Below are 25,285 nucleotides of genomic sequence, written 5' to 3' on the forward strand. Positions count from 1 at the left end.
TAAGGCTGATTTATGTTTACGCATATTGTTTATTCTCTTGAATACAAGCCATCAATTATTACAGCACAATGTCTTGCAATAATAACAGTATCTTGAAACGCAACTACAAGACGTTACTTGCGCGCGTACTTCACAAAAGTAAACAGACTGGCTACCAACACATAACCCACAAAAAAAGATAAAACGTACAAGGATAACAAAACTTATAGTTGTAGTACCATCAGGAACACCAATATAAGCATAAAATGTTGCTCAATGACAGCCGAGTACTGAAACATTAGTCCGTAAAAGGCTTTATAAATTCATTCAGAAACCTTGTAGATCTTACAGCTTGAGCCTGTATAAATTTATCGGGAGAAGGGGGGGGGGGGGGGGGGGGGGCGGCGGCGGTTGACCCATCCCATGGATGCCTAATTCCAAAGAACGGGTATATTTGATTGAATGGAAACATTACATTGACATTACCGAACAGAGCAGTTCAGCAGATGCAACGCCCATTTCTGCTGTGTGCAGACTGGCAAACAAAGCATTATTCACTTACAAAACACATACGTAAATACCACACTGGGGTCTGCTTGACCCAATCAAATTGTAGTCATTTATATCAGATCCTTTGAAATTTAGCACTTGTTCTTATTCAAGCTGTCTACCGTATAGTTAGAGGACACCAGTAAATGACTATCATGGTCTCTAGCGCTTACATATTCTAACTAATTAAATTATGATTACAATGAAAGCAGTTACAGCCTGAAAATTGCAGAGATACATAAATGCATATTTCTTGCTGGCACAATGGATAATTTTCATCAATGTTTGGAGCACTTTTGCAGTAAAGATATTAAACAGTTATAAAACAGTCACTCCAAATTAATAGCACTGATAGTTCACCTTAGTGAGAGGTTACAAAATGCTTCACAAGAGATGTTTGCAATCGACACATACCATGGCATGGTGACTCTGGCAGAATGGTTTCCCACACTGCTAGCAGACTGCGTTGGTTTCTCTGTCATTCTGCCTTTGACAGATGGCACATCGAAGCTACCTACGAATATCACGCTGGATAGGCACTTGATTAATCACCTCAATGTTCAAAATTTGAGCAACTGTTTTCTTTATATAGTTCTGTACTGTAGGTATACAGAGTCGATTGTGAAGGTGAGGCTCAATAAGTGACATGCCTAAGTCTTTCAAAAACTGCCTACGATTCCTCTTTTCCTTTCTGCAATCCCAAAATGGCAAGAATAAAAAGAATAAAAGAATTGACTCCACCGTCATCTAAGTTTCCAAACATGACACGAAGTGGCCACCGCTTTGTTCTTTTACAGGTAGAGTATGTCTTAAGGTGTCAGTGCCACCTTTAGTTTCATTGTATGTATGAATCATGACTGGTTTATTTGATGTTTCATTCACGGAGTTATCGTGATGCATAGTTGATAATAAAATTACCAACTTGTTTGTTTAGGTGAATAAGACAAGCGTTTTCTCACGACTGAATGCAAATTTAGATGTTCCTATAGGTTTTTTTGGTGAGAAAACTTGATGGGATTTCTTTCATATTTTTCCTTAGCGTTCCCACCATTGTGAGACTATGCTGATTCAGGAGCATGTCGGCAAGTGGAACTGACGCGAACCAGTTGTCAACCATTACATTCCTGTTAGAAATATTAACAGGTTCAGTCAGTTTGCAAACATAGTAAGTAGGCACCGATTCATTTTTATCGCACTGAAATTTTCCTACACATGGCATTGCATTAACCATGCAGGATGTTCTAGCATCATTCAGCATGAGCACCTTTATTCCGTACTTATCAAGTTTTGAACCTATGTAAATTCGGAAGCTACATTGACAATGAATCCCACGAGCTGTTCATCCATGGTACAATATTCATAAGGGGTGTCATAAGTTTAACAATTTTCAACAAAGCAGTCCCATACTTCTCTTATTGCAGCCATTTTCTCTGTCTTTTACCCTTCATCTCGGTCCTCTTTGCTATCAATGCGCAAACAATAAAGGAATAGAAATCTCTGTTCCAACATTGTCGCACGAAATATGCCAGTCCCATATATGACAGACCAGAGATCTTTGGTGTTAGAACGAGACACTCGTAGAGTCCCCAATATGTACAATAGGCCCAGGAGTGCCCTTATTTCACTAATACTGGTCTCTTTCATATAGCTTTGTTGATTAGCTGTTAATAACACACCAAGTATTTCTTTGATAATGTGAGTCGCAAGCAGATGGAGGACATCATCATCATCATCATCATCATCATCATCATCATCATTAATCAACAATGACGAAGCTTCAAGAAGACTTGTTACATTTCTTGCAGCACCTTTTGCACCAGGAAGATATATTCTGTGAATATTTTAACTCACCGGTCAACCTCTTTTCTCCGGAGTGTCTAAAGCCCAACGGTGCCCATCTTTCCCCTTCAGGCTAGGTACATTGCGACTTGAACCCGGTACCTCATATTCAAAAAACTTCGGTGTTACTTTCATACTCGGCATTGAATTCATTTTCGTGTTCACTGTCTTTGAAAACATTGTCAGATTCAAAGTCTGAATCGCCACCGATATCCTGCTCACTGTCTCTATCTTGTAATAATTCCCTAATGTTACGATCTGATAGTTCTTCATTGGAATTAGCCATTTCAAACCCTGTCTCTAGCACTAAGGAAGCACGCGTCAGTTTATCACATAGCAAGAACTGTAGTAGCAAGGCACACACCAGGAAAAGACAACCGTAAATACCACACTAGGTTTTCCATGACCCTGCAATATATTTACTTATCTGCCACGAATGTCTGCTTTCACTGACAGATCTGAACGATGCTCTCAGACTGTGAGAAGTAATTCAGAAACATGAGTCAGTATCCTACAGTTTCACATAAAAAAATATCCATATGTTTCCCATAGAGTCGCTGAGACCCCATTGTGGTGTTCCAGGGTTAGAGTGATAAATTGTTTGAATTCAACAAAATAACTTTATGACAAAAAGGAAGAAACTCAATCTTTTCAATTCATCATTTAAAAAAATTGCCAAAATGACCAAAATATTTATTTTTTTCTCAGGAGTGTCGCCATAGCCAGTACGGTAAAAAATTAATAAGACATAAATGATCGGAATATATATTTTTTTTAAAGTTGCTTTACGCCGTACCGACACAGATAGGTCTTATGGTGATGATGGGAGAGGAAGGGGCTAGGATAGGGAAGGAAGCGGCCGTAGCCTTAGTTAAGGTACAGCCCCAGCATTTGCCTATTGTGAAACTGGGAAACCACAGAAATACATCTTATGGGCTGCCGACAATAGGGTTCGAACCCACTATCTCCCGAATACTGGATACTGGCCGCACTTAAGCGACTGCAGCTATCAAGCTTGGTGATTGTAAATTTAATTTTATATAACTTTAGTTACACAGTATTTATCGATAGGACCACTAACATATTTGATAAATTTTAGGCCTTCCCCGAAACTACCATTTCAGCGGGTGAGTTGGCCGTGCGGTTAGGGGCACACAGCTTTGAGCTTGCATCCCGGAGGTAGTGGGTTCAAATACCACTGTCAGCAGACCTGAAGATGGTCATCCATGGTTTCCCCATTTTCACACCAGGCATATGCTGGGGCTGTACCTTAATTAAGCCCACAGCCGCTTCCTTCCCACTCATATCCCATTGATGCCATAAGACCTATCTGTCTGTGCGACATAAAACAAACTGTAAAAACACTACCATTTCACCCAGCGTGAATAAAATTATTTATTGCCTAGATTGTAGTGGTTCATTCCCAGATTTCGAACTACCGATAGGCCATGCGTCGTACATATACTGGTATTATTTACTTATTTATTTATTGTACGAGATCTTGCAAATGTTTCCAAATGGCCTATAAGTCATATACGTATTAAAATCGTGCAGTCATATGCAACTTACATTGCAGTTCCGTTTACCTTTTAAATAGATTGATGAACAAAATTCAGACATGCGACGATTATGCAATTAAATTTTAAAATCAAATATTTGAACTGAAAATAAAGTATGCGATGATCACGCGGTGGCAACGATTATGCTGTGAAATACAGTATGTAAATAATACAGCGATTTAGTAAACAAATTTGTATGGATTAGGTGGATCTTACCCCATACCACAGTTATCTACCAACAATACGGAACAAAAATTTACCTACCTTGAGCAACTGCTAACTCTTTAGAAATAAAGGCTAAAGTAATGATCACTAAATTTTGAAGCTATGAAATTAAATTAAGTAAGAATGTTATCCACCTAGATATGGCAGAGTGGATCACTGATTTCAGAGTTCATGGTCTGGTTAAAGTTTGGAAAGGCTATTCACATGTGAATTTATAGCAAAAAGGTCATCATGACTTGACTAAATCCGTGACCACTAAATCATGTGGGTGAGGAAAACTGCGCTGTCGTCAGATATGGGAATGGCGAAGCGACAGATGGTCAAGTCGCTTACCTCCGAGCACGGATTGGCAACACTGATCGTGCGGTGCTGTCTAGTTGAAACCAGTCTGCTCCAGATCCACCTCAACGAGCACAGAATAATACAGAGTCACCAATACGCTGCCAGAGTAGAAGCCAGCAGATAACCGCTGCCGCCATATTGGTTGTATCAAAACATTGTAGTCTAGTTGCTGCAAAAAAATACAATATCTATAGTGTATTTACTGTAAATTTGTTGTGTGTCGTGTGGCTAAGGGAATGGGCTGTTCCATCTATCTTTACTGCTTTCCCCAAATACTTACAGCAGAATCAAAGGATATTTCCTTTCATTTCGGCCATTTGATAAGAGAAATTTGTCAAAGTACATATTTACGTAGCACTTTTTTTTTTTTTTTTAATTTTGCAGCAATTACTCCATATACTGTAAAAGTTGTTTCATTTGACTCAACTAAGGTAGTATAGGTAATACCTGATGTAGAACATGCTACAGTAAAACCTCGTTAATTCGAAGTCATTGGGACTAAAAAATCGGACTTCGAATTATGTGATTTCATATTAACCGCTAGTTCATAATTCAGAAGTGCCAACCTTTGCCGCATTACAAAATATTCTAAGGCGTGTTATTGCATGCAGTTAACCTTGATTCACAGTTTAAACCTAGCGGGCAATAATTCCATTGTGGAGATTAATCTCCCGTATGCAGTTATCAGACTGTGCCTCTTATAAGGGCTTCTGATAAGTTCACCTGCATACACCCCAGCGTCAGTGGGTAGGGTCTGACACATCCTACTCTGATGAGTCTAGTGTCAGACCTAAGACGAAACGCTGGTTAACAGAGCAAACGCCTGAAAAGCCTTACATCTGACATGTTTTTGACATTTTTGACATATTCTATTGGTGAAAAATATCTAATTCCCTCCATGGGAATTTAGAATTTTCCAAATGACAATATTGTTCGGTGCCTACGAATTGATTATATGAGCCACGCTCTTTCGTCAACTGTCGGAATCGCCAGTGTTCGCGGATTCTGTTTCTCCGCACACTGTCTGCTGTGTCATATTACGGCGTTCCTTAAAACACTGAACACAAGAGAATTCAGATTTCACTCAAACTTCGCAATTATGAAACACACTGTAGACACACCGAAGTGTGTGAAAGTGCAGAAAGCTTCCCCTCCACATTCCACAACACGTGTTCTATCATGATGTGGATACATTTTGAATTTAAATTACTCGGTAACATACTATTGATTTAAAATGTAAAGACAGTTTCAAATTAAAATCTGAATTTCGGACATTGTACTTCGAATTACGAATTAACTGTATTTCGAATTAAACAATTTAAATAACATGCAAAACCGTATCTCATGTTTCCGGGAACGAGAGCTTCTTCGAATTACGCAGGATTCTGAATTAACTGATTTCGAATTATCAAGGTTCTACTGTATATTTAATAAAAGTGGAGAAACTTGTATTGCTGTCCAAGCCGAACAATTGAAGACTAAGGAAATTGCTCACAGAAATAAAATTAAACTACTGCGCCAGATAAGAGATAAATCAAGAAAACTATTGGCTGAAGTAGGCACTATTATTGAGGGGTCTTTCATAACTGCATTTATGCCGCACCAACACAGACAGGTCTTATGGCGACAATAGGATAGGAAAGAGCAAGGAGTGGGAAGGAAGCAACTGTGGCCTTAATTAAGGTACAGCTGCAGCATTTGTCTGGTGTGAAAATGGAAGCCATGGAAAACCACCCAAAGGGCTGCAGACAGAGGGATTCAAACAAAGATATATAAACAACAGTACGTCCAATTATGCCGTATGGAGCTGAATGCCATCCATCCAATAAAAGCACTGTATGTCAATTCTATGCCAAGGAAATGTAAATGATCGCTCCTGACATGCATATCCTTAATCAACCATGTCTAGAATGATAGAAATCCGCAAACAGGCATCGCAGTAATTATGGAGAAAATGCAGGAAAAGGACCTTTGAAAGGCTATCGTCAATATGCAGCATCTGGCATGGTCGCCAATCTCGCCTTCCACATTGAATTAAATGGTGACCACACACCTGAGGCCTGTTTCACTAATGAACTTTGCAAATTTTCACTTTGCACTTTTCAGTTCAGATTTTGTTCCAACATCACTTTTCAGATTTAGCTTCCATTTTGAAAAGTGAAAAGTTAGGAATCTTTTCACTTTTCAAGCCTGTTATGTTCCTCCACTGGTACAGAAATGCAAAGTGCAAAGAAACGAAGTGGAAAGTTTTCATAAATCTTGCAAAGAGACGATTCCCTTTTCATCTGTTAATTAACAGGTATGCACTCTAGTTCTTCGGCGTAGAATTTGGTTTAGTGATATAAACATGTTACGACGAGAGCTTTTGTTAACATCAAGTGGGGATAGTGATGAAGAATCCCACAAGAGAACGTACAAAGACAGATTTAATTTTCATAATCTCACTTCGACAGAATTTCGAGAGCGTTTTCCTATAACCCCAACACAGGCTGACTATATTCTTGAAATGATCAGTCATTTCTTGAAACATGCAACAAAAAGAAGTCAATCCCTTACAGAAAAAGAACAAATTCTTATATGCTTACATTGGTTAGGAAATGGTGCCCAGCTGCACAGTGTAGCAGCAATGCATGGGACGTCAAAATCAATTATTTGCAGAACTGTTACCAAGGTTGTAAATGTTATAATAAATGTAATATCTCCTAACACAGTACGTTGGCCTAATAATCCACATAATATAGCGATAGAATTTCTAATGAAGAGTGAATTTTCTTCTGTGTGTGGTTGTGTTGATGGTACTCTCGTTAATATGGATTCTGTCATAATTTGAGAGGTTTTTTAAAGTTGCCAAAAATTAAGTCCATTTTCTCCTTGACAACTTCTAGCACAGCCAGCTTCTTGTAATCATCTTTCTTCCCCATGATCAAAACTTTAAAGCCACCAGTACCACAATTATACTGTCAAGTTTGCCGCAAAAGAATAAAAGCATTAAAATTATGGAGCAAGTAAAGAGAGAGTTTCACAGTATCTGTACCTGGGTACCATCATTAACAAAGCACGGGACAATTCGCAAGAGATAAAATGTCTCATTGGAAAAACGAGAAGAGTTTTCAACTCAACGAGCTCAACCTGCAAGAATCATGACCTTACCATGGATACCAAACTGCAGCTCCTCAGGTGCTATGTGTTTTCAGTTCTCTTTTATGGTGTGGAAACATGGACCCTTACAAAAACCACCACTGCTAGACTGGAAGCATTTGAACACTGGCTATACAGAAGAATTTCGAGAATATCATGGACTCTGAAAGTTACAAATGTTGAGGAACCGACGCCGAGCTAACAAGTGACCAGAGCTGATCAACACCATCAAGTGTCTTAAACTACAATATTTTGGACACATCATGAGGAATCAGAAAAGATATGAGTTGCTTCAACTTACCCTGCAAGGAAAAAGATCCCATCATGAGGAATCAGAAAAGATACGAGCTGCTTCAACTTATCCTGCAAGGAAAAATAGAAGGAGAAAGATCCCCTGGGCGAAGAATTTCCTGGCTCGACAACCTTAAAACCTGGTTCAACAAAACATCTGCAGAACTGTTCCGAATTGCAATGGATAAAGCCAGAATAGCCATGTTGATCGCCAATGTCCGAGGCGGACAGGCACTCTAAAAAGAATATACAGTTTGCCCATGGAATAAACTTAATCAGATCACTCATTCGCAAAGACTTTTCACCTTGCGAAGAAATTTAGAAGTAAAACCTAGATCATGGTGGAACAGAAAAACTTTGCACTTTGCAAGAACTGGAAAGTGAAAATTGAAAAGTTGCAAAGTTCGTTTGTGGAACAGGCCCCTGGACAAACAAAAAAGTGCTGGAAAGATAACATCAAAGGCAGATATGAGACATTGATTTTGAGGCCAAACAAGCACCCATGACCGTGCAAAATGGTATTAAAGGACTCAAAGAACAGAACCCTGTTTTTCATAGTCTGTGACAATCAAAGGCAGAAATATAATATTTCTTGCTTCGGATCGTTTATCGTGTCACAGTTCGTAATGACATCTACCTGTGCTGAATTCTGGGAGCAAAGCCATAAAGCTCAGCCAAGGCAGTGCAGTGCCTTTGAATCAACTGGTATGGAAACATACCACGTGAACGATTTTTGGTTATAAAAGTAATATGTAAATTACAATCCCCAGCCGTAGCAGCGAGCGCTCCACTCCCCTAAGAAGTAATACAAGATAAAATTTCTACGATTCACATTTCAAAATAATGAATTATACTGGCAGGCAAATATAAACAGTGGCCATTAGCGTGTTGAGTGCAGGACAACACAGACAGAAAAGAAAGGAGTGCGCATGCAGAACTATCAAAATAAATGTGCTGCAGGAGATAAGTGAACACATGCTTCTACTATGGTTCCTGCAAACACTGGGAGTGCTCCAAATGAAATATTCAACATCTCTAATTAAACGACTTGAGCTTCAATATTCTTACTTCAGAACAGACCAGGATGTGGTAATACTCCCCTGACGAGGTGGTAAAGAAAAGCTCGCTCATTGTTCGGTCTACTATAGACCTTAACAGCATTAACAGAAGTTAACAGCAGTGTGCTAATAATAATAATAATAATAATAATAATAATAATAATAATAATAATAATAAATATTTCTTTTACATCCCATGAAATAACTTTTTAAATTGAATTTGGAAATGCAAAGGTGCCAGAATTTTGTCCCGCAGGAGTTCTTTTACGTACCAGTAAATCTACAGATATGAGATATATTTGATAACAGGGACAGAAGCTCCAGAGCTGATATCAGAGCTTACAGAGGAGGTGAGATATGATCTGATCACAATATGATAATTACTTCTGTTAAAATTAAATTGAAAACCTCTTTTAAGTCACTGACTGAGGAAAGATGAAAAGGTGACACTGAGAAACTGAAGCAGCAGGATGAAAGATTAAAGTAAAATGTGGAAATTACAAACAGATTTGATATTCTGGGAGTAGATTCTATAGAAAATATTGATGAAACAAAATGACAAAGTTTGTGAACGAATGTGGAATAACGCAAAACAAATCATGACAATAGTAGCAATGAAAGAGATACCAAAAGGTGTTAGTTAGAAAAAGAAATGTTCTGATGAGGCATGTCAAGATGCAGTTAATGAAGTGGCAATATGGTGTAATAAGTGGCTGCAGTCTAATAGGAATGTAGATGTTGAGGAACTAAACAGAGAAAAAACAGAAATAATGTAGTAAATTAATTCATAGAAAGAAAAATATACCTGAGACAACAAATAGATTCCATCCAAGATGACTACAGAAACAGGGACATCCACAAGGATGTATGGAACTGTCAACACAATTAAAAACGTATTTCAACCAAGGTCCAAGATCAAATATTATGAGAGAAGTCTGGAAATATAATTGCTGATCAGGACAAATTATTAAATTACTGTAAGCAATACTTTGATTCCTTGCTGAATTGTGCTAATCCAGAAACCTGTATTGGTAAACCATCCAGTTCCCCCTCAGAAGAACAAATACCAGAGCTATCATATCTAAGTGTTACACAGTATTATACATTTAAAAAATAAAGCTTCAGGTAGTGACAACATTCCTGCTGAGCTTATTAAATATGGTGGAGAAAGATTACATAAATACATATATAAGATCATTCTAAGGATATGGCACAATGAAGTTAATCCAAAAGAATGGCAGGAATCACTTATTGTCCCAATTCATAAAGGAGGGGGTGTAAGGAAGAACTTCAGAATTATCGTCGTATCTCTTGTAAACACAGCCTACAAAACTCTGTCCTCCATTTATTTTACAGCGTTTAAAACCATTTGCTGAAAATGTTATTGGGGACTATCAGAATGGTTTTCATAGTAACAGATCCACTACAGGTAACATATTTGCAATTAAGACTATTAATGATAAGGTGTAGGAACACAAGGAGTCTGTTCATTATCTCTATAGATTTTTTCAAGGCATATGATTCAATCCATAGAGAAGGGCTGTGGAACATCATGATGGAGCTTGGATTTCCCATAAAATTAACATTTGCAAACTGTGTATCCTCCTCAGTCTGTATGTAGCATATACTCTACATGCCACTTTTTTACTTGCAATAACACAAAACAATATGAGGAAAAGATAAATAATGGTAGAACAATCAACTCTGGAGTCCTGATGTAGCATATATGCTACAAGTCATTAAAAAACTAGCAAAATATAATTTTCTTTGGTGAACATATTAAAGTTATTTTAGCAAAATACAACATACTGAATGCAAAAACAGCTTCGGGACTGAAGAGGGTATGGACAGTACGTTAGATATGTTTGCTCATGAGCAGAAAAATGTTCCTTCCAGAATTAAACTGGTCTGAAACAAGGGGATGCACTATCTCCTCTTCTATTCAACATTGCACTGGAGAAGATTATCAGGAAATTAGCTCTTGTACCTGCTGGCATCATATTGGAGAGATAACAAAGTCCTTGTATATGCGGATGATATTGTTCCTATTGGCCGCAATGAATTACAAATAAGGCAGTTATTTGTGGAACCAGAGAAAATGGCAGCAAAAATTGGCTTACGGGTAAATTATAAAAAAAGACATTACATGGTTGTACAGAGACCGAATCATGAGAAGGTTGAAAGATTGCCTTTGACAACTGGGAAATATATAGTTAAAAGATTAGAGGAGCTTAAATTTCTTCGTGTGTTAATCGATGAGCAAAACCAAAGGCAACAGGAACACCAAGCTAGAATTAAGAATGCAAATAAGGCATTTTACTCTATTAGCCCTTTATTAGGCTTCAAGTTTTTAACATGGAATGCATTAAGTATAACCAAGAAAGAGCAGCAGCTGTTGCAAGTCTTTGAGAATAAAGTTTATAGAAAAATATTTGGCCCATGGTTCGATCCTCTCTCTCAAAGCTGACAGAAAAGATCTAACTATGCGATTTACACCCTCTCTCAACAACACGCTATAATGGGTGTGGACCCAACAGATTGCGTCCGACTGGACATGTACTGAGGATGCAGGATAACCAAGCACCAGTAGATCTTTACAAGGGATCTCTTAACGGGAAAAGACCTTCAGGAAGACCCCGAAGCACCTGGAGGAAGATCAACAAGGTATGCCAGACCCTCCAAACATAACTGGGAAGAGCAGGCTCAAGATCAAAAAGGATGGAAGAGGATTTTGAGACGGGCACGGGAACTTTACGTCCCTCAGAACCCTACAGAGTGAATATTATTATTACAACCAGCTATGACAGTAGCAGATAATTGGCAAAGGTGCTAAACGCTCCTGCCGTGCGTCACTTGTTCCCTGCCTGTCCAACAAGGGTTCCAGATGAACGCCAAGCCCTGGAGCAAGCTTAATGAAACCCACTGCTTCAAGGACATGCCCGTGCGGACGTCTGTGGAATTCGCCTGTTGATAAGGGAGTAAGATTTTTGGTTTCTGCACACAGTAGTTATTCGTAACAAGTTATAGTGTACAGACGTCAACAACCCGGTCAAGACAGAAGACAACAAAAATAATTCACAATACTAGCATTTAAAACATTCCAAAATTATGTATTGATGCCTCACCACAAATGTCATTGAGACATGCAGGCCATATATTCAATTCATGGTACACCTGGTATTCTTACATTGTAGACATGAAAAACGGTAACAAGAATTCTCAAGTTGCATAACAAAATGACATTCACTCCAAAACTAAAAAAAGTTAAAAAATGTTAAACCTTTGAGTTGCTGCTGACCTCTTCCAGAATTTTCACCCAAATCCTGGATGGGATTTGAGAAATTTCAGCAATACATAGGATCCTCTTCTTATTGGTACTCCTACGCCTTCCTACTTCCATTGATCGAGGCACAGTAGACATGTAGCCATCAGGGTAGACATCCACGAGAACAACTACATTTTCTCCACCCAGTTTCCACTCATCACTGTGGGCTTTGACATAATTACTGGCAACTTGTGATAAGCTGTCATAAATACGGAACACAACTGTTAGCCTCAAATCTGAAACATCAAAGCAGACTATGATCATTTAGAGAAATACCAGTAACATTTAATAAAAGTACACTCACTCTCAAAAAAGGAAATCATGCATCAAGAAAGAGTTGTTTGAATCACATAAAACATGAAATAGTTGCTTCTGCCCAGTGGCTCCATCTCCAGTTTGCATGCATTTTTTAATTAATTTTTTTTCCTATTGATTTTACATCACACCGACTCAAGTCTTGGGATGACAACAGGCTTGGACTGAAGAAAATCACCAAAGCCCTAGTTCAGGTACAGCCTCAGTATTTGACTGGTGTGAATATTTGAAATCATGGAAAACGACCTTCAGGGCTGCAGACAATAGTATACTGTCATCTCCTGAATGACAGATACAGCTACAAGGCCCGAAACATGCAGCCAAATCGCAACGTGCTTGGACCCAAGACATGATACAAGTGTCCATGGAGATCCACATCTTTCGAAAGATATCCTGCAGCATTTCTATGTCTATTTGTTGCAACTGTTCCAGTACATTTTGGATTTATAGGTAGTTGAAGTTGATGCACCAAGAGGTCCCAGACATCGTTGGGTAATATATATGGCAAATTAACACGCCGTGGAAGTGTGGCTAGGTAATTGAGGCATTCCTTCAATATCCATCCTGTGCACAGCCAAGCATTTTCTTGGAAGATCAGTCATGAAAGGCACAGGATGTGTGCTCTCAATGCCCCTTGTATCACTGTTAGTCTGGTTCCACGGCTGCATGGTCAGCGTTGTGGCCCCAGAGTCTAGTTCGTGAGATTTTAAACTAAACACATTTACGGCATAGGCTGGCAAACAGAACGTTCGTGCCATCCCAGATATTGCAGAAATTCCCACACCACACACAATGCAACACTCCACTATAATTAAGATGCAGTTAACAAAAGCTGGCCTCCACCATAACATAGGTTGCATCCGGCTATAACAGCCGCACTAATTCATTTGTATCATTACTAAGGGTGACATAGTTGTATCCAAATGTTCCTCAGACCAGCACACAAGCAATGGGGGCAGTATGTTGATCCACAGCAAAGGCAGGATTAAGGCGCTCATCCCCAGGCCTCCGAACGTGTACATGGCCATCGTTAGCAAACCAAGAGAGCCAATTCCAGTTTGAAGCCGTCCATTTAGACAATGACCTCACCACTGTAAACAGAGATGACAGTGGTTGGGTATCCAATTGCAGGACACAAAGGATGCCCAAGACAATTTCCTTCAATCAAGTGCCAAGAAATGGTTGCGGGAGACCAAGGTTTTCTTTTTTGCTAGTGGCTTTACGTTGCACCGACACAGACAGGTCTTACGGCGACGATGGGACATGGAAGGGCAAGGAGTTGGAAGGAAGCAGCCGTGGACATAATTAAGGTATAGCTCCAGCATTTGCCTGGTGTGAAAATGGGAAACTACGGAAAACCATCTTCAGGGCTGCCGACAGTGGGATTTGAACCCACTATCTCCTGGATGCAAGCTCACAGCCACGCGCCCCCTACCGCACGGCAGATATTGTAAGGGTCGGATCTGCTCGTGCTTCTCTCAGAGGGTCTAAAAGAATCAGACCATCCCATCTCCTGTTGGTCATTTGAGGACATCCTGCTTCCAGCTATAATAACCACACATTATTTTTTTAAATCACTACAGGGGGGTGACCGACAGTCATGCGTTCATGCCCTGTGCATCCACTGGTTCCAACATGCCCAAAGAGTCTGGTCAGAACGACCTAAGTGAAAGGCAATATGACTATCAGGTCTTGCGCATTAATATGTTAATGTCGAGGTGTACTGGTATAGTTGCTTTTTACTGGAAAACTGCGGAGATATGATATCCATATTTACGGTTGAAGCAGGCTAGGAATGTACATCATTTCATTCCCATTAAGTCTGTTTCACAGAGAAATAAATGGGCAAACATCTTACAAGATGATAATGATGATGATGATGATGATTCTTCTTTAAAGTGGTCTAACATCTAGGCCATCGGCCCCAAATGGTACGAGGTGGAACGAAATGTAATGATAATTAGAATTTTAAAATGTATCCACCGATTACAATTGAAAACAAATTGTGAAAAATGATTATGAATTTACTTTGCTATTTGCTTTACGTTGCACTGATACAGATAGGTCCTATGGCGACGATGGGAAAGGAAAGGCCTAGGAATAGGAAGGAAGCGGCCGTGGCCTTAATTAAGATACAGCCCCAGCTTTTGCCTGGTGTGAAAATGGGAAACCACGGAAAACCATCTTCAGGGCTGCCGACAGTGGGGTTCGAACCCACTATATCCCGATTACTGGATACTGGCCGCACTTAAGCGACTGCAGCTATCGTGCTCGGAGATTATGAATTTAAAATAATCAGTGGATCTAATGTGCAATGCCTTACTTTCTTACAAAATTATAGAAGATTATGGTAGAATAAGGCATTGCCCTGGAGTGCAATCGTATATATCATGACAGTATGACCTTCCTTTGAGAGCAATGTCCTTTTTCTGTGTAAAACTAAGACCTTACATTGCCGACTACATTGTACTTTCGGCATCACTATAGAGTCCACCCCCCAATGTTAGTAATACTAGGCACCATTATTTGGTGCACACGAAGTGACTGCCCTTTGTTAAATACTTAGGTTTCCACTAGTAGCGCTGAGGTAACTTTTTTTATATGGCTGTCTTTTTGCCGTGCGGACAGTATGCACCGCGGCCATAGATAAAGCCTCTCTACAAGAGTGGGGCCCTGAAGGGGCCACTGTTCTCATGACATCTTGGCCTGGATGTGGGAAAACACGTTACAGCTATAAGCCCCGAGATTAAAGGAGGAATTGAGCAAGTATAAGGTTATCGTCCGACCCCATGACGTAAACTTCGCGGACCTCTTCAGCCTTTTTTCTTCTGCAGTGGTTGGTAACAAAATCTCTGCCTTTTCATTGGCGGGAATAACGTCTTAATCTTCGATATCTTGCCCAATGCCCGTGATCCTCGGCAGAAGCCATGGATAATGGCGCCTGGACCATTACTCATGGTTACAAAAGTAAACACACTTCTAGGGGCGGGCGGGTTGGTCCCTGGCAAGCATAATGAGCACATCTCTCCTCCAGAATAATTTCTAGATAGAAATAGCAGCATTGAAACAAGCATGTTATGTTGCAATCCTTGCAGGGCGGACTCTATTCCTACCGTTTTTTTAGTAATTTGACTTGCAAAGAGTCTATTAACGAGTGTTTGCTCGTCTTCAGGGCAATGTCACATGGAGTGTTTCTATCAAGGCGAGAGGATAAAACAAAGCACCATCACCGTTTCAAAGCTTTACTGTTTTGAAGCATCGATGTAGCTGACATGTACGGAATGACTGGAGTTCCTGTTCATGTGGCACGACGCACAAAGCAATCTCACTGCTTCGAAACAGCGAAGCATTGTTGTGCCGAGGCATCAAGACATCTGACAGCGCTGGCCCAGCGTTTCGAAGCAAACACACACACTAGCCAACTCTAACTCTATGACACCTACAACTCTACACAACAAGCATCTTCCAAGAGTCATGGAAATGAAGATGGTTGAAATATAAGGAGCAGTTTCAAAGAAAGATCACATCAGAAGCACGTTACACGCAAAGGAGACAAGTTGTGGAGCAAGTAACATTGTTCGAAAAGGTGAAAGAACTGGACAAATCCTAAACAGCCAAGAATTGCCCTGGAACTTCCAGCTGCCCAGGGTATGAAGAACAGCTAGCCTAAACAACTTTACCCTACACTGATGCTGAAACACAAGCAGTGCCAAAAACAAGATACAACTGTAATCCACTAACCTGGGAGAATCTGCTACACAACCAGGATGCTATCTTCCGATGACAAATGCCGGGATTACACGTGCAGGGATTGTCTGGCACCAGTAACTTTTGGGGTGCAAGTAAAAAAGGCTTGCACGTATAAACCTTAACTGGTGCACAAGTTCAATACATGCATGCATGGACCTGAAAAGTCAGTAGTGTTCCAACTTTTCTTGCGCCACAGGGGATTCCTAGCCAACGTGTAAACAAGAAGAGATTAAAATACGCTGAACTTGCTTTTGTGTGAAGTGTTGTGTCGTGGGATCAGAATTTATAATAATGAATGCAAAGTAAAATTCAGAAAAAATTACAAAATTCCTTGAAGCATACAAACAATATCCTTGTTTGTGGGACACGAACTGCAGTTTATATGAGAACAGGGATGCTCAAATTGTGCATTTTGGAACTCTATACAAATACTAAAAAGAAGCAAAAGAATGTCCAGATGCTAAATATCTCAGCATAATTTCCAGCTTCAGTTCTGGCGGTAAAGCATCTCTCATTGTAGTATTCTGCTTTCGTACCAGTGGTGTAGCATGCTCCAATTTTTACAAAATTGAACTTCGGCATTCGTAAATACCTGTAATCCTTTAGTGGAAGTTCAGTTAAAAGTCGACAAGATGCACCTACATCATCCCTTCGTGCAATCCACTTTCTCACCTACACGCGCCTTTTACAACTTTTCTTTTTTTTTTCGAGATCATTTATCATGTTCTTAACCAATACGGCAGGCGACAGAAGTAAGTTTAACTTCGCTCAATATCTTCTAATAAATTTTAATGGCTAAACCCACTTCAAAATGACATGCATATAAACCTGTTCTGGCATGCCAAGACTGGCAAACAAACTGGCGCCAGTGAATCTACGCACGTGTAAACCGACCAAAAGAGCGAGGAAAATAAGACTACCAAATTGGCCTGGTATAGTGAAAAAAAAATCCCTTAAAAATACATCTGTAAAATTTGTCAAACTACATCAAATATGGAATCTTCACAAGGTTCTGAAACTTTCCAAGAACAAAGATGTTTTATGCAAACCAGCCAGTCAATATAACCAACATTCACCTTCTGAGAAATGAAGTACCCTTCTAGATGAACATAACCGGACATCACATCCAACAAGATAGTGTTCTCACATTACACACAACAAATATATAGGGTGTATCCATACTAATAATAATAATAATAATAATAATAATCGCATGGCCTCAGCTACCGTGTGCAGACATTTCAATTTGACGCCATCTGGCTGTATGCTCATCAATTTCGACGTTCCGTTTTACTCTAGGTCCACTAGATAGCAGACCAAGCAAACCAAAACTCTCTTGGTGGCTGGGAGATTTAATGAATTTTGTCGGGTAAACACCAAATGTGCCACCAGAGATCTTTTACATGCCGACATCGTATGACATGGCATGCCGAATGGACTTTCTTCCGCCCTTCAAAAATCCGATTACCTCTGCCAGGTTTGAACCCGCTATCTTGGGATCCGGAGGCCGACACTACCATCCATAATGATGTTACAAACTTTCAGGAATGATGGAGGACAGCAAATGGATCAATTTGAGACAAGGAACCGCAATCCAGAAATGTTCCGAGTTAAAAGTTATTAATAATCCAAGTCATTTATCATCCGTTCATTCTTAACAGTTCAAACGACACCGGGGATATTCGAACGGGTTATGACAGAACTTTGTGCGATGATGCCATGCCTGCAACATTTCGAGCATTTGTTATAAATGGAGCAGCTTGTGAAACTTGTGCAGGTAAACAGACTTAAATGAGTAGAATTTTGTTTAACTTTTGACTCTACTGTTTCTGGAATATGGTTACCATTTGCCGTCCATCATCCCTGAAAGTTTGTATCATCATCATCATCACAGATTCACCCTCCATAGAATACTGTAAATAGGGTCTAAATGTATGTATGTATGTATGTATGTATGTATGTATGTATGTATGTATGTATGTGTATATATAGTTCTACCATCTAAAATACAATCATCCAATAATAGCAGCATTTGGGCCAAAAGTACTCCTCATACGATTCCAAAACTCAAATAAAACAAAATCTACAAGCCTAGATGATAATAATAATAATAATGGTGTGCGGTCTCCGAAAGGAAGAGACCTGGTGCAAGTGTTTAGAGTTGACGCTGTATAGGCTACTTGCACGTCTGTGATGATGGGGTCCTACCCAGGATGAACTCTAATGGTGAAAACAGCCCACACACCCAGCCTGCCAAGCCATCAGATTTAACCAATGAAGGTTAAAAACTCCGACCCAGCCGTTAACCATTTATCCATGGAGCCAGACAACCTAGATGGTAAAACTCTCCAAGACAGTTCAATGATGTGATGAATGTTGGGTATTGCCATCTTCAAACCTGTTATGGTTAATCCACGTGAATTTTCAAATTATTGGCATCCTTTCTCACTCAACGAACGAGGTTATAAATTAATTTTTTCAGATGTGTGGGTATAAATATTATCCGCACACTTTATCTTGGTGCATTTGTGAACGGGGTTGAGGAGTAAGGAGGGAGCTGTCCCGGTATCGATAGTGCTGCCTGGTGCTGCCAACTGAATGAAAATGAAATCTGAATTGAATCGAGAATATGATCGATCGATATAAAATTTCTAAACCGTTATCATCTTAAGCCAACAACTATGTCACATACACATTATATAACATTATAAAACATTTCTCGAAGCGAATCTTGTTCCTAGCATAAATTCTATACTTTGGCTTTGTTGTGTAAACAACAACAGTACTAGTACGTAAAGTGTACGCCAGATGTCGCACAACGATGCTTAAGCGATTCATATTTTGTGTCTCAAAGGTTGCCAGTACGAATCTCGAAGATCGCCGAGGTCGACCGATTCAGCACTAGGGTGTAAATGCACCAAGATAAAGTGTGCGGATAATAACCAAGATGCCAGTGGCATCCACCATTCGAATTTTACTAGACAACAGAATTTATTACAAGGAACATAAGTCAGCAACTATCATTAAAACACAAATAAAAGTAATGCTAACTTAATGACCAGACATTTTGCATTAAAATTAGAGAGGATCAGCTATATTTAATTAAAAAGTTAACAGCCACACAGCAGTCTGCATTAGAAATATGGCTTGCAAGGTAAAACATGATCGAATGAAGGAGTTAAAGTACAACTAGAAACTAAATCGATATAATCAAGAAACTTATGACATATTTACTATTTCAAAAACTGTGACCAAGTAAGCAAATTATCCTAAACAGGCACAAGTCTGAACATGTACTCTTCTGTCGCATCAGCCCAATCTCGGAAATTTTGTGGAGATAAATAATCTCTTCCACGAACCTGCTACGCTGGCATAGCAGGGGGAGAGGTGATACTCCCACGTAGCGTGTCCCAGGTGGCGGACAGGGGGGTCCTAACCGGCTTGCCGGCGGACTTGAGGGAAATAAAATACCTCTCGCGGACCAAACACACAACCCCGTGGGTGGGGGGCGCAGACGAAGAATACACCCATGGTATCCCCTGCCTGTCGTAAGAGGCGACTAAAAGGGGCGACCAAGGGATGATTGGATTAGAACCATGAAACTACTTGTGATTAGTACCACCATGCGGGAAACACCATGGGTCGCCGTTAAGGGGCCCATAGACGTGCAATATTATTGCGCAAAATGGATTGTACAATATATTGTTAGCTGCCTATAGACGTACAATATTATTGCACAAAAATCGAGTTTGTGCAATAAATAGAATCGTGTGGAGATAATATTGATAGTTGTGCAATATATTGTGCAAAACGGTCATAGACATATAATATGCGTTGCAATATACAGTCAGTCCATGCCGGTATTTTATTTGGTGATTATATTGAGTGACACTGATCTTTGCTGCGTTTTGATCGCCATGGGCGTAACTGCCAAAAAGAAGCAGAAACGGAAAAAAAGCACAAGGGCCAAACAGTGGTTTCTAGACAGAGAAAAGTACACTCATGAAAATTTACTCAATGAACTGAGAAAATGCGAACCAAATGATTTTCGAAACGTTCTGCGCATGAATGCTGAATTGTATGATGAACTCCTCGCTTTGCTCTTAACGTTCCACAGAGCCGGAAGGCCATGGTACACTTCGATAAACTCCAAAATAAACTTTTTCTCCTCCTTTTTGCCTGCCATCACGATACCTTCTCCAACGCTTGTTGATACCAACTGGTGGGAGGACGGGATATTGCACAATATTGCCAACACACAGCACAGTATTCTGCGATTTGCGCAATATATTTCAAACTTTCTTGATTTTGTACAATATATTGCACAACCCTTCAATATTAAATACACACTATCAATTATTTTGCACAAACCCCGATATTGCACAATAATATTGCACGTCTATGGGCCCCTTTACTTGCGCGTAGTACCACTGTGTTCGGTACCAAATAGGTTTGTGATTAGTAGCAATCAGGAGCACCACATGGTCAGGCTTTTACGGTACCTGTGATTAGTAGCACTATACGAGCGACACCAGGGAAGGCGTGCCTATGATTAGTACCTACTATATAAGGAACACCACAGGATAGTAGGAGTCCTTGTGGTTAGTACACTTAGGTGATGAAAACCGTAGGTTTGCGTTGCCTGTAAATGGCGCCGCTATGTGTGAAACACCATAGGTCTGTATTACACGTGCGAATTTCACTACCTGTGAGTAGTACCATAATGTGTGGAATACCGCGAGTCTACGATACTTTTGATTAGTACCGCACCATGTCAAATACCATGGTTCTACTGTCCAAGCGATAAGTACCATTATGAGAGGCCGATGACCTATATTTTGGACCCATTTAGCTTGCAAGCATCCTCGATTCAATATTGAGCTATAGAAGCAGTCCCTTGGTCAGTATTGCTAATGTTTTCCATCAGTTTCTGAGACTGAGGCATTGCAGGTCGGCTCCACTGATTGTTTTAACTTCATATCCATCCGTTCATTTTTCGTCCTCACGCTTTGAATTCTGGTCAGTGGAGGATTTTTTATTTTGATTTTGTCATTGCATTTCGTCTCATTTTGTACCATCAGGGGCCGATGACCTCGATGTTAGGCCCCTTAAAACAACAAGCATCATCATCAAATAATCTCTTGAAACTACCACAATCTACAAGACTAACAACCAACCAAAATTCACCTCATCGAAGGCCTTTCTCCAAAACTCGTTCACATCAACTTCATATTATTCATGCATGCGAAAATACCTAATACTCACCTAATTGCTTGGCAGCGACCTCACCAGAAACACGATTGCACCAGCACAAAATAGCCAGCATCACTTTCTTCAGGTCGCACTTAAAACCGGCAAAGAAAGACTCGGAACGAATAGACAGCTTTTTGCTGCAGGCACGGCATACCCAAGTATACTTGTCAACGATACGTGCCTTGCTCCATACCATTTTCCCACGCTGACCAGCACAGGGGCACCTCACAGCTTGTTTAATCAAGCCCATGTCCTTCATCCACTCAATGAGTTCTCCTTCGTGCCCAGGAGTTAGCATTGGTTTGATGACAACGTCAAAATACTTGTTTTCGCTAAAACATACGATATGCCAAAAGTAAACATAAGTGACAAGACGCATGCGGTGGTTATCGATCGACAGAAATTCAACAGGTATTATATTACAAAAAATACGTACTTGCCATGCCGCACTTCATCTGAATCGCTCTGAGTCGCCATTGTCAGTAATAATGAAAGAAATATTAAACGTACTTTTAATGAAGCACAGGTCAAAGACAAACACTTTCCAATTATACTCCTCGAATAGATACAAACACGTAGCAGTTCCACACACCATCTGTAGTTAATAGGGTTGTACTCCGCGTTATATAGCTACCGGTGGAATTATGGCTGCCAACAAGCACATATAATATTATTTCATTATTTTTAACTCTCACAGAGTAAATAATACCATAAAGGACAAACAATCTAACACCCTCCTTAAGTCTCCTCCATTAGCTTAAATTACACGAATCATCTAGGACAGTCATTTCAATGTCAGGATCATTACTTTAAAGAATGAATATTCAATAAATATCCAATCCAACTTCACTGTTCGATCAGCGAAGTTGGGTAACCTGCCAATTAGTAAAAAAATGAAGAACGTCGCCCTTCCAAAGAATATCATCCTAAACCAAACCGAATACAATAGAGACAATACGTGACACTTACGGATTTCGCCTTGCTAAAATGGGAGACAATTCGACGGTGGCGCTCCTAGTGACTTGACCTGAACAAATCGCGCTAAATTCAAATATCAATGGAAATGTATATACGGAAATGGATAAATAAATTACGTCTAGAAAGAAAGTGGTATTGAGATATTAACTTCGAAGTGGCTAAAGCAATTCTGGATAAATGGATGAAGAATTATTTAAAAGGTTATTATTTAAAGACTGAAATTAGACACATAAACAAGATATGAATTGGGCTGCTGTGAAATGGCTTGATCTTTCATTTATGCATTACTTTTTTAGCTTGTAGCATTCCTGCCTGAACTTTTACGGTTGGATTTGTCTTTTTTATTTTAAAAACATTGTATGATGACATTAAGACACTTGTCAATAAAATATCGGCACATTCCTTACACACATGATGCAATGAATTAACATTTAAAAGCTGGACAATTTTCCTCTTAACATGAAGCCTACTAAGAAAAAGAAAATCTATAAAATTCCGGCTTTAATCTGAGAAGAGGGATTAAAGAAAGAAAAGTATGGAAATGTTGTCGATAGTGATGCTTTGAGGAATATTTACGTACAATTAGAGTAAAAATGTAACATACCCTTGGCTGTATAGTCGAGGATTTTTACAGTCGCTGGCCCGGAAATGATCTGAACAGATCTTATAATTCTTATATAAGCGTAACGTCACTTCTTTCTTGTACACCTTATCCAAATCACTTCTGTGACATTTCAAAACCCACAGATCACACCTACGACAACACATCGGTATTGAAGGTTAACTGCTGCACTATACAATAAAATATGCGTATTACATTTTATGCCAGTTAAAATATGGGTCGAGCAGGACAGAAGATTATGAAGTACTATAAAGATATCTGTCACTGGAAGAATATATATGCAAACACAATATTACTTACATGTTCTTGTCACGAGGGAACCTGAAGAACGACCGCGCATTTTTCTCTACTTCGTAATTACTGCAGCCGAACACAGCACATACCTTTCCCCTCATGTTGAGAGGAGATATCAAGGAATGACACACGCTACTATTTAATTACCGTATGTCAACTCACTGAAAACGCATAAATAACACCAAAAGCTTCACACAAAAATACACGTGCTCTTGTGAGAGAATCAGTACTGTTCAGGTCTGTCCGCTAGAGTGAGCTCCAACAGCTGTCCCTCGACAAGGTCTGTCTAGGGAGGTCAAGTCACGAATGCTTCTTATGGAGCCGCCATATTGTGTCTTTAAGCGAGCGTAACCAAAGGCAATTTAGAGGATTTCGGTGCCGTACATTGAAATAATTACAGAACATCAACTATTTTTCGTAAAGAATTTAACTGGGCATGTACTGTTCATGTATATATAACTGTATAACACTTAAATGATATGAATATATTCACAGCTATTTGAATAGGAAGATAATTAGCAGAGCCAGATTTTTTTTTTTTTAACAAGAATCAACAGGAAAGCTCATGTCCTACTCTTTTACTTCCTTACAACTTGGTCTTACTGTGTTTCCTATTAATATAATCTGTCAAATACGTAATCTTATTGACAGAAACATAGAAATCTGTACAGTACATGTGTCATATTATTATTAACGGTACATGAAATACTGAACTTGAAGTACTATACTTAAAGTACTAAGAGACAGTTGTAATAAATTACCTTCAGCGTTTTCTTTATTAAGAAAGTAATTACCGATACTGCTTTTCTAAGGGGTTACCCCAGTGTGTTGACGAACACTGAATGCCTCTTGAGTTGAGTGCATTAAATGATGTATGGTAACTGTTGTTATCTATAAACACTAATCAGAAGAAAACAAATGGAAGGGGGTCCAACACTTCGAAAAATGAAGGTATCGACAAAAGTAAGATGAAGGCCACAAAGTGCATGGAAATGAAAAACTTCCTAGGCCTCGAATGCGCTAAAGCCGTCGCGGTCGGAAAAGAACAAGTGTTGACCAGGGGAAGTCGGATAGGATAGAATAGGTGAGAGCCAAACACAAGTGAAAGCAATGTCAAGACTCAGCTAAGGCCCTCGTAGTCACAACCCAGATTGATTTCCCCCTGTGGGCGGGGGCAATAGAATAACACCCACGGTATCCCCTGCCCGTCATAAGAGGTGACTGAAAGGGGCGTCAGAAGCTCCTAACTAGGGAGCGTGGGTTGGCGACCACGGGGCTCTCAACTGAGTCCTAACGTTCATGCATATAATAATAATAATAATAATAATAATAATAATAATAATAATAATAATAATAATAATAATAATAATAATAATAAATAGAAATTCAGTTACTATTAAGTTGAGTTAACCTAGGTTAGGCTATTTTAGGGATTACATTAGGATATTATGTTAGGCTACGGTACGTTAAATTACAGTAGTTGTTTAGTGCGAGTGTTGTGATCTTTAAGTATTTGTCCAGCCAGATAATGTACTCCATAGAGCATTTACGGTGAATGAAATATAGCCGTAAATAATAACTACAGTACCGTAAAAGACTGCTATTAACAATTATTGTTGTAATGATGACAAGCTGGACACAAATAGTTGGTTTGAAGAGATAGGCCAGCGAAATTAACCAATTACGGTTAAAATTCCTGACCTTGCCGGGAATCGAACCCGGGACCGCTATGACCAAAAGGCAAGCACGCTAATAATTTAGCCATGGA

The 25,285-nt window shown here is 39.5% G+C and overlaps 1 protein-coding gene across 1 annotated transcript in view; it reads right to left on the reverse strand.

Moving 5' to 3' along the window:
- LOC136863329 (uncharacterized) overlaps positions 1 to 22,203 on the reverse strand; it is a 78,418-nt gene extending 56,215 nt beyond the window's left edge. The window contains exons 1-3 of the mRNA XM_067139715.2: positions 22,060 to 22,203; positions 21,636 to 21,955; positions 12,261 to 12,541 (exon numbers count right to left, since the gene is read on the reverse strand). Coding sequence (XP_066995816.1) covers positions 12,261 to 12,541; positions 21,636 to 21,955; positions 22,060 to 22,100 — 642 coding nt within the window. The 5' untranslated portion in view covers positions 22,101 to 22,203. The remainder of the gene's footprint in view (positions 1 to 12,260; positions 12,542 to 21,635; positions 21,956 to 22,059) is intronic.
- Between the last annotated feature and the right edge of the window lie 3,082 nt (positions 22,204 to 25,285).

The sequence above is a fragment of the Anabrus simplex genome, chromosome 2 (assembly GCF_040414725.1).
Source record: "Anabrus simplex isolate iqAnaSimp1 chromosome 2, ASM4041472v1, whole genome shotgun sequence".
Lineage (NCBI taxonomy): Eukaryota > Metazoa > Arthropoda > Insecta > Orthoptera > Tettigoniidae > Anabrus > Anabrus simplex.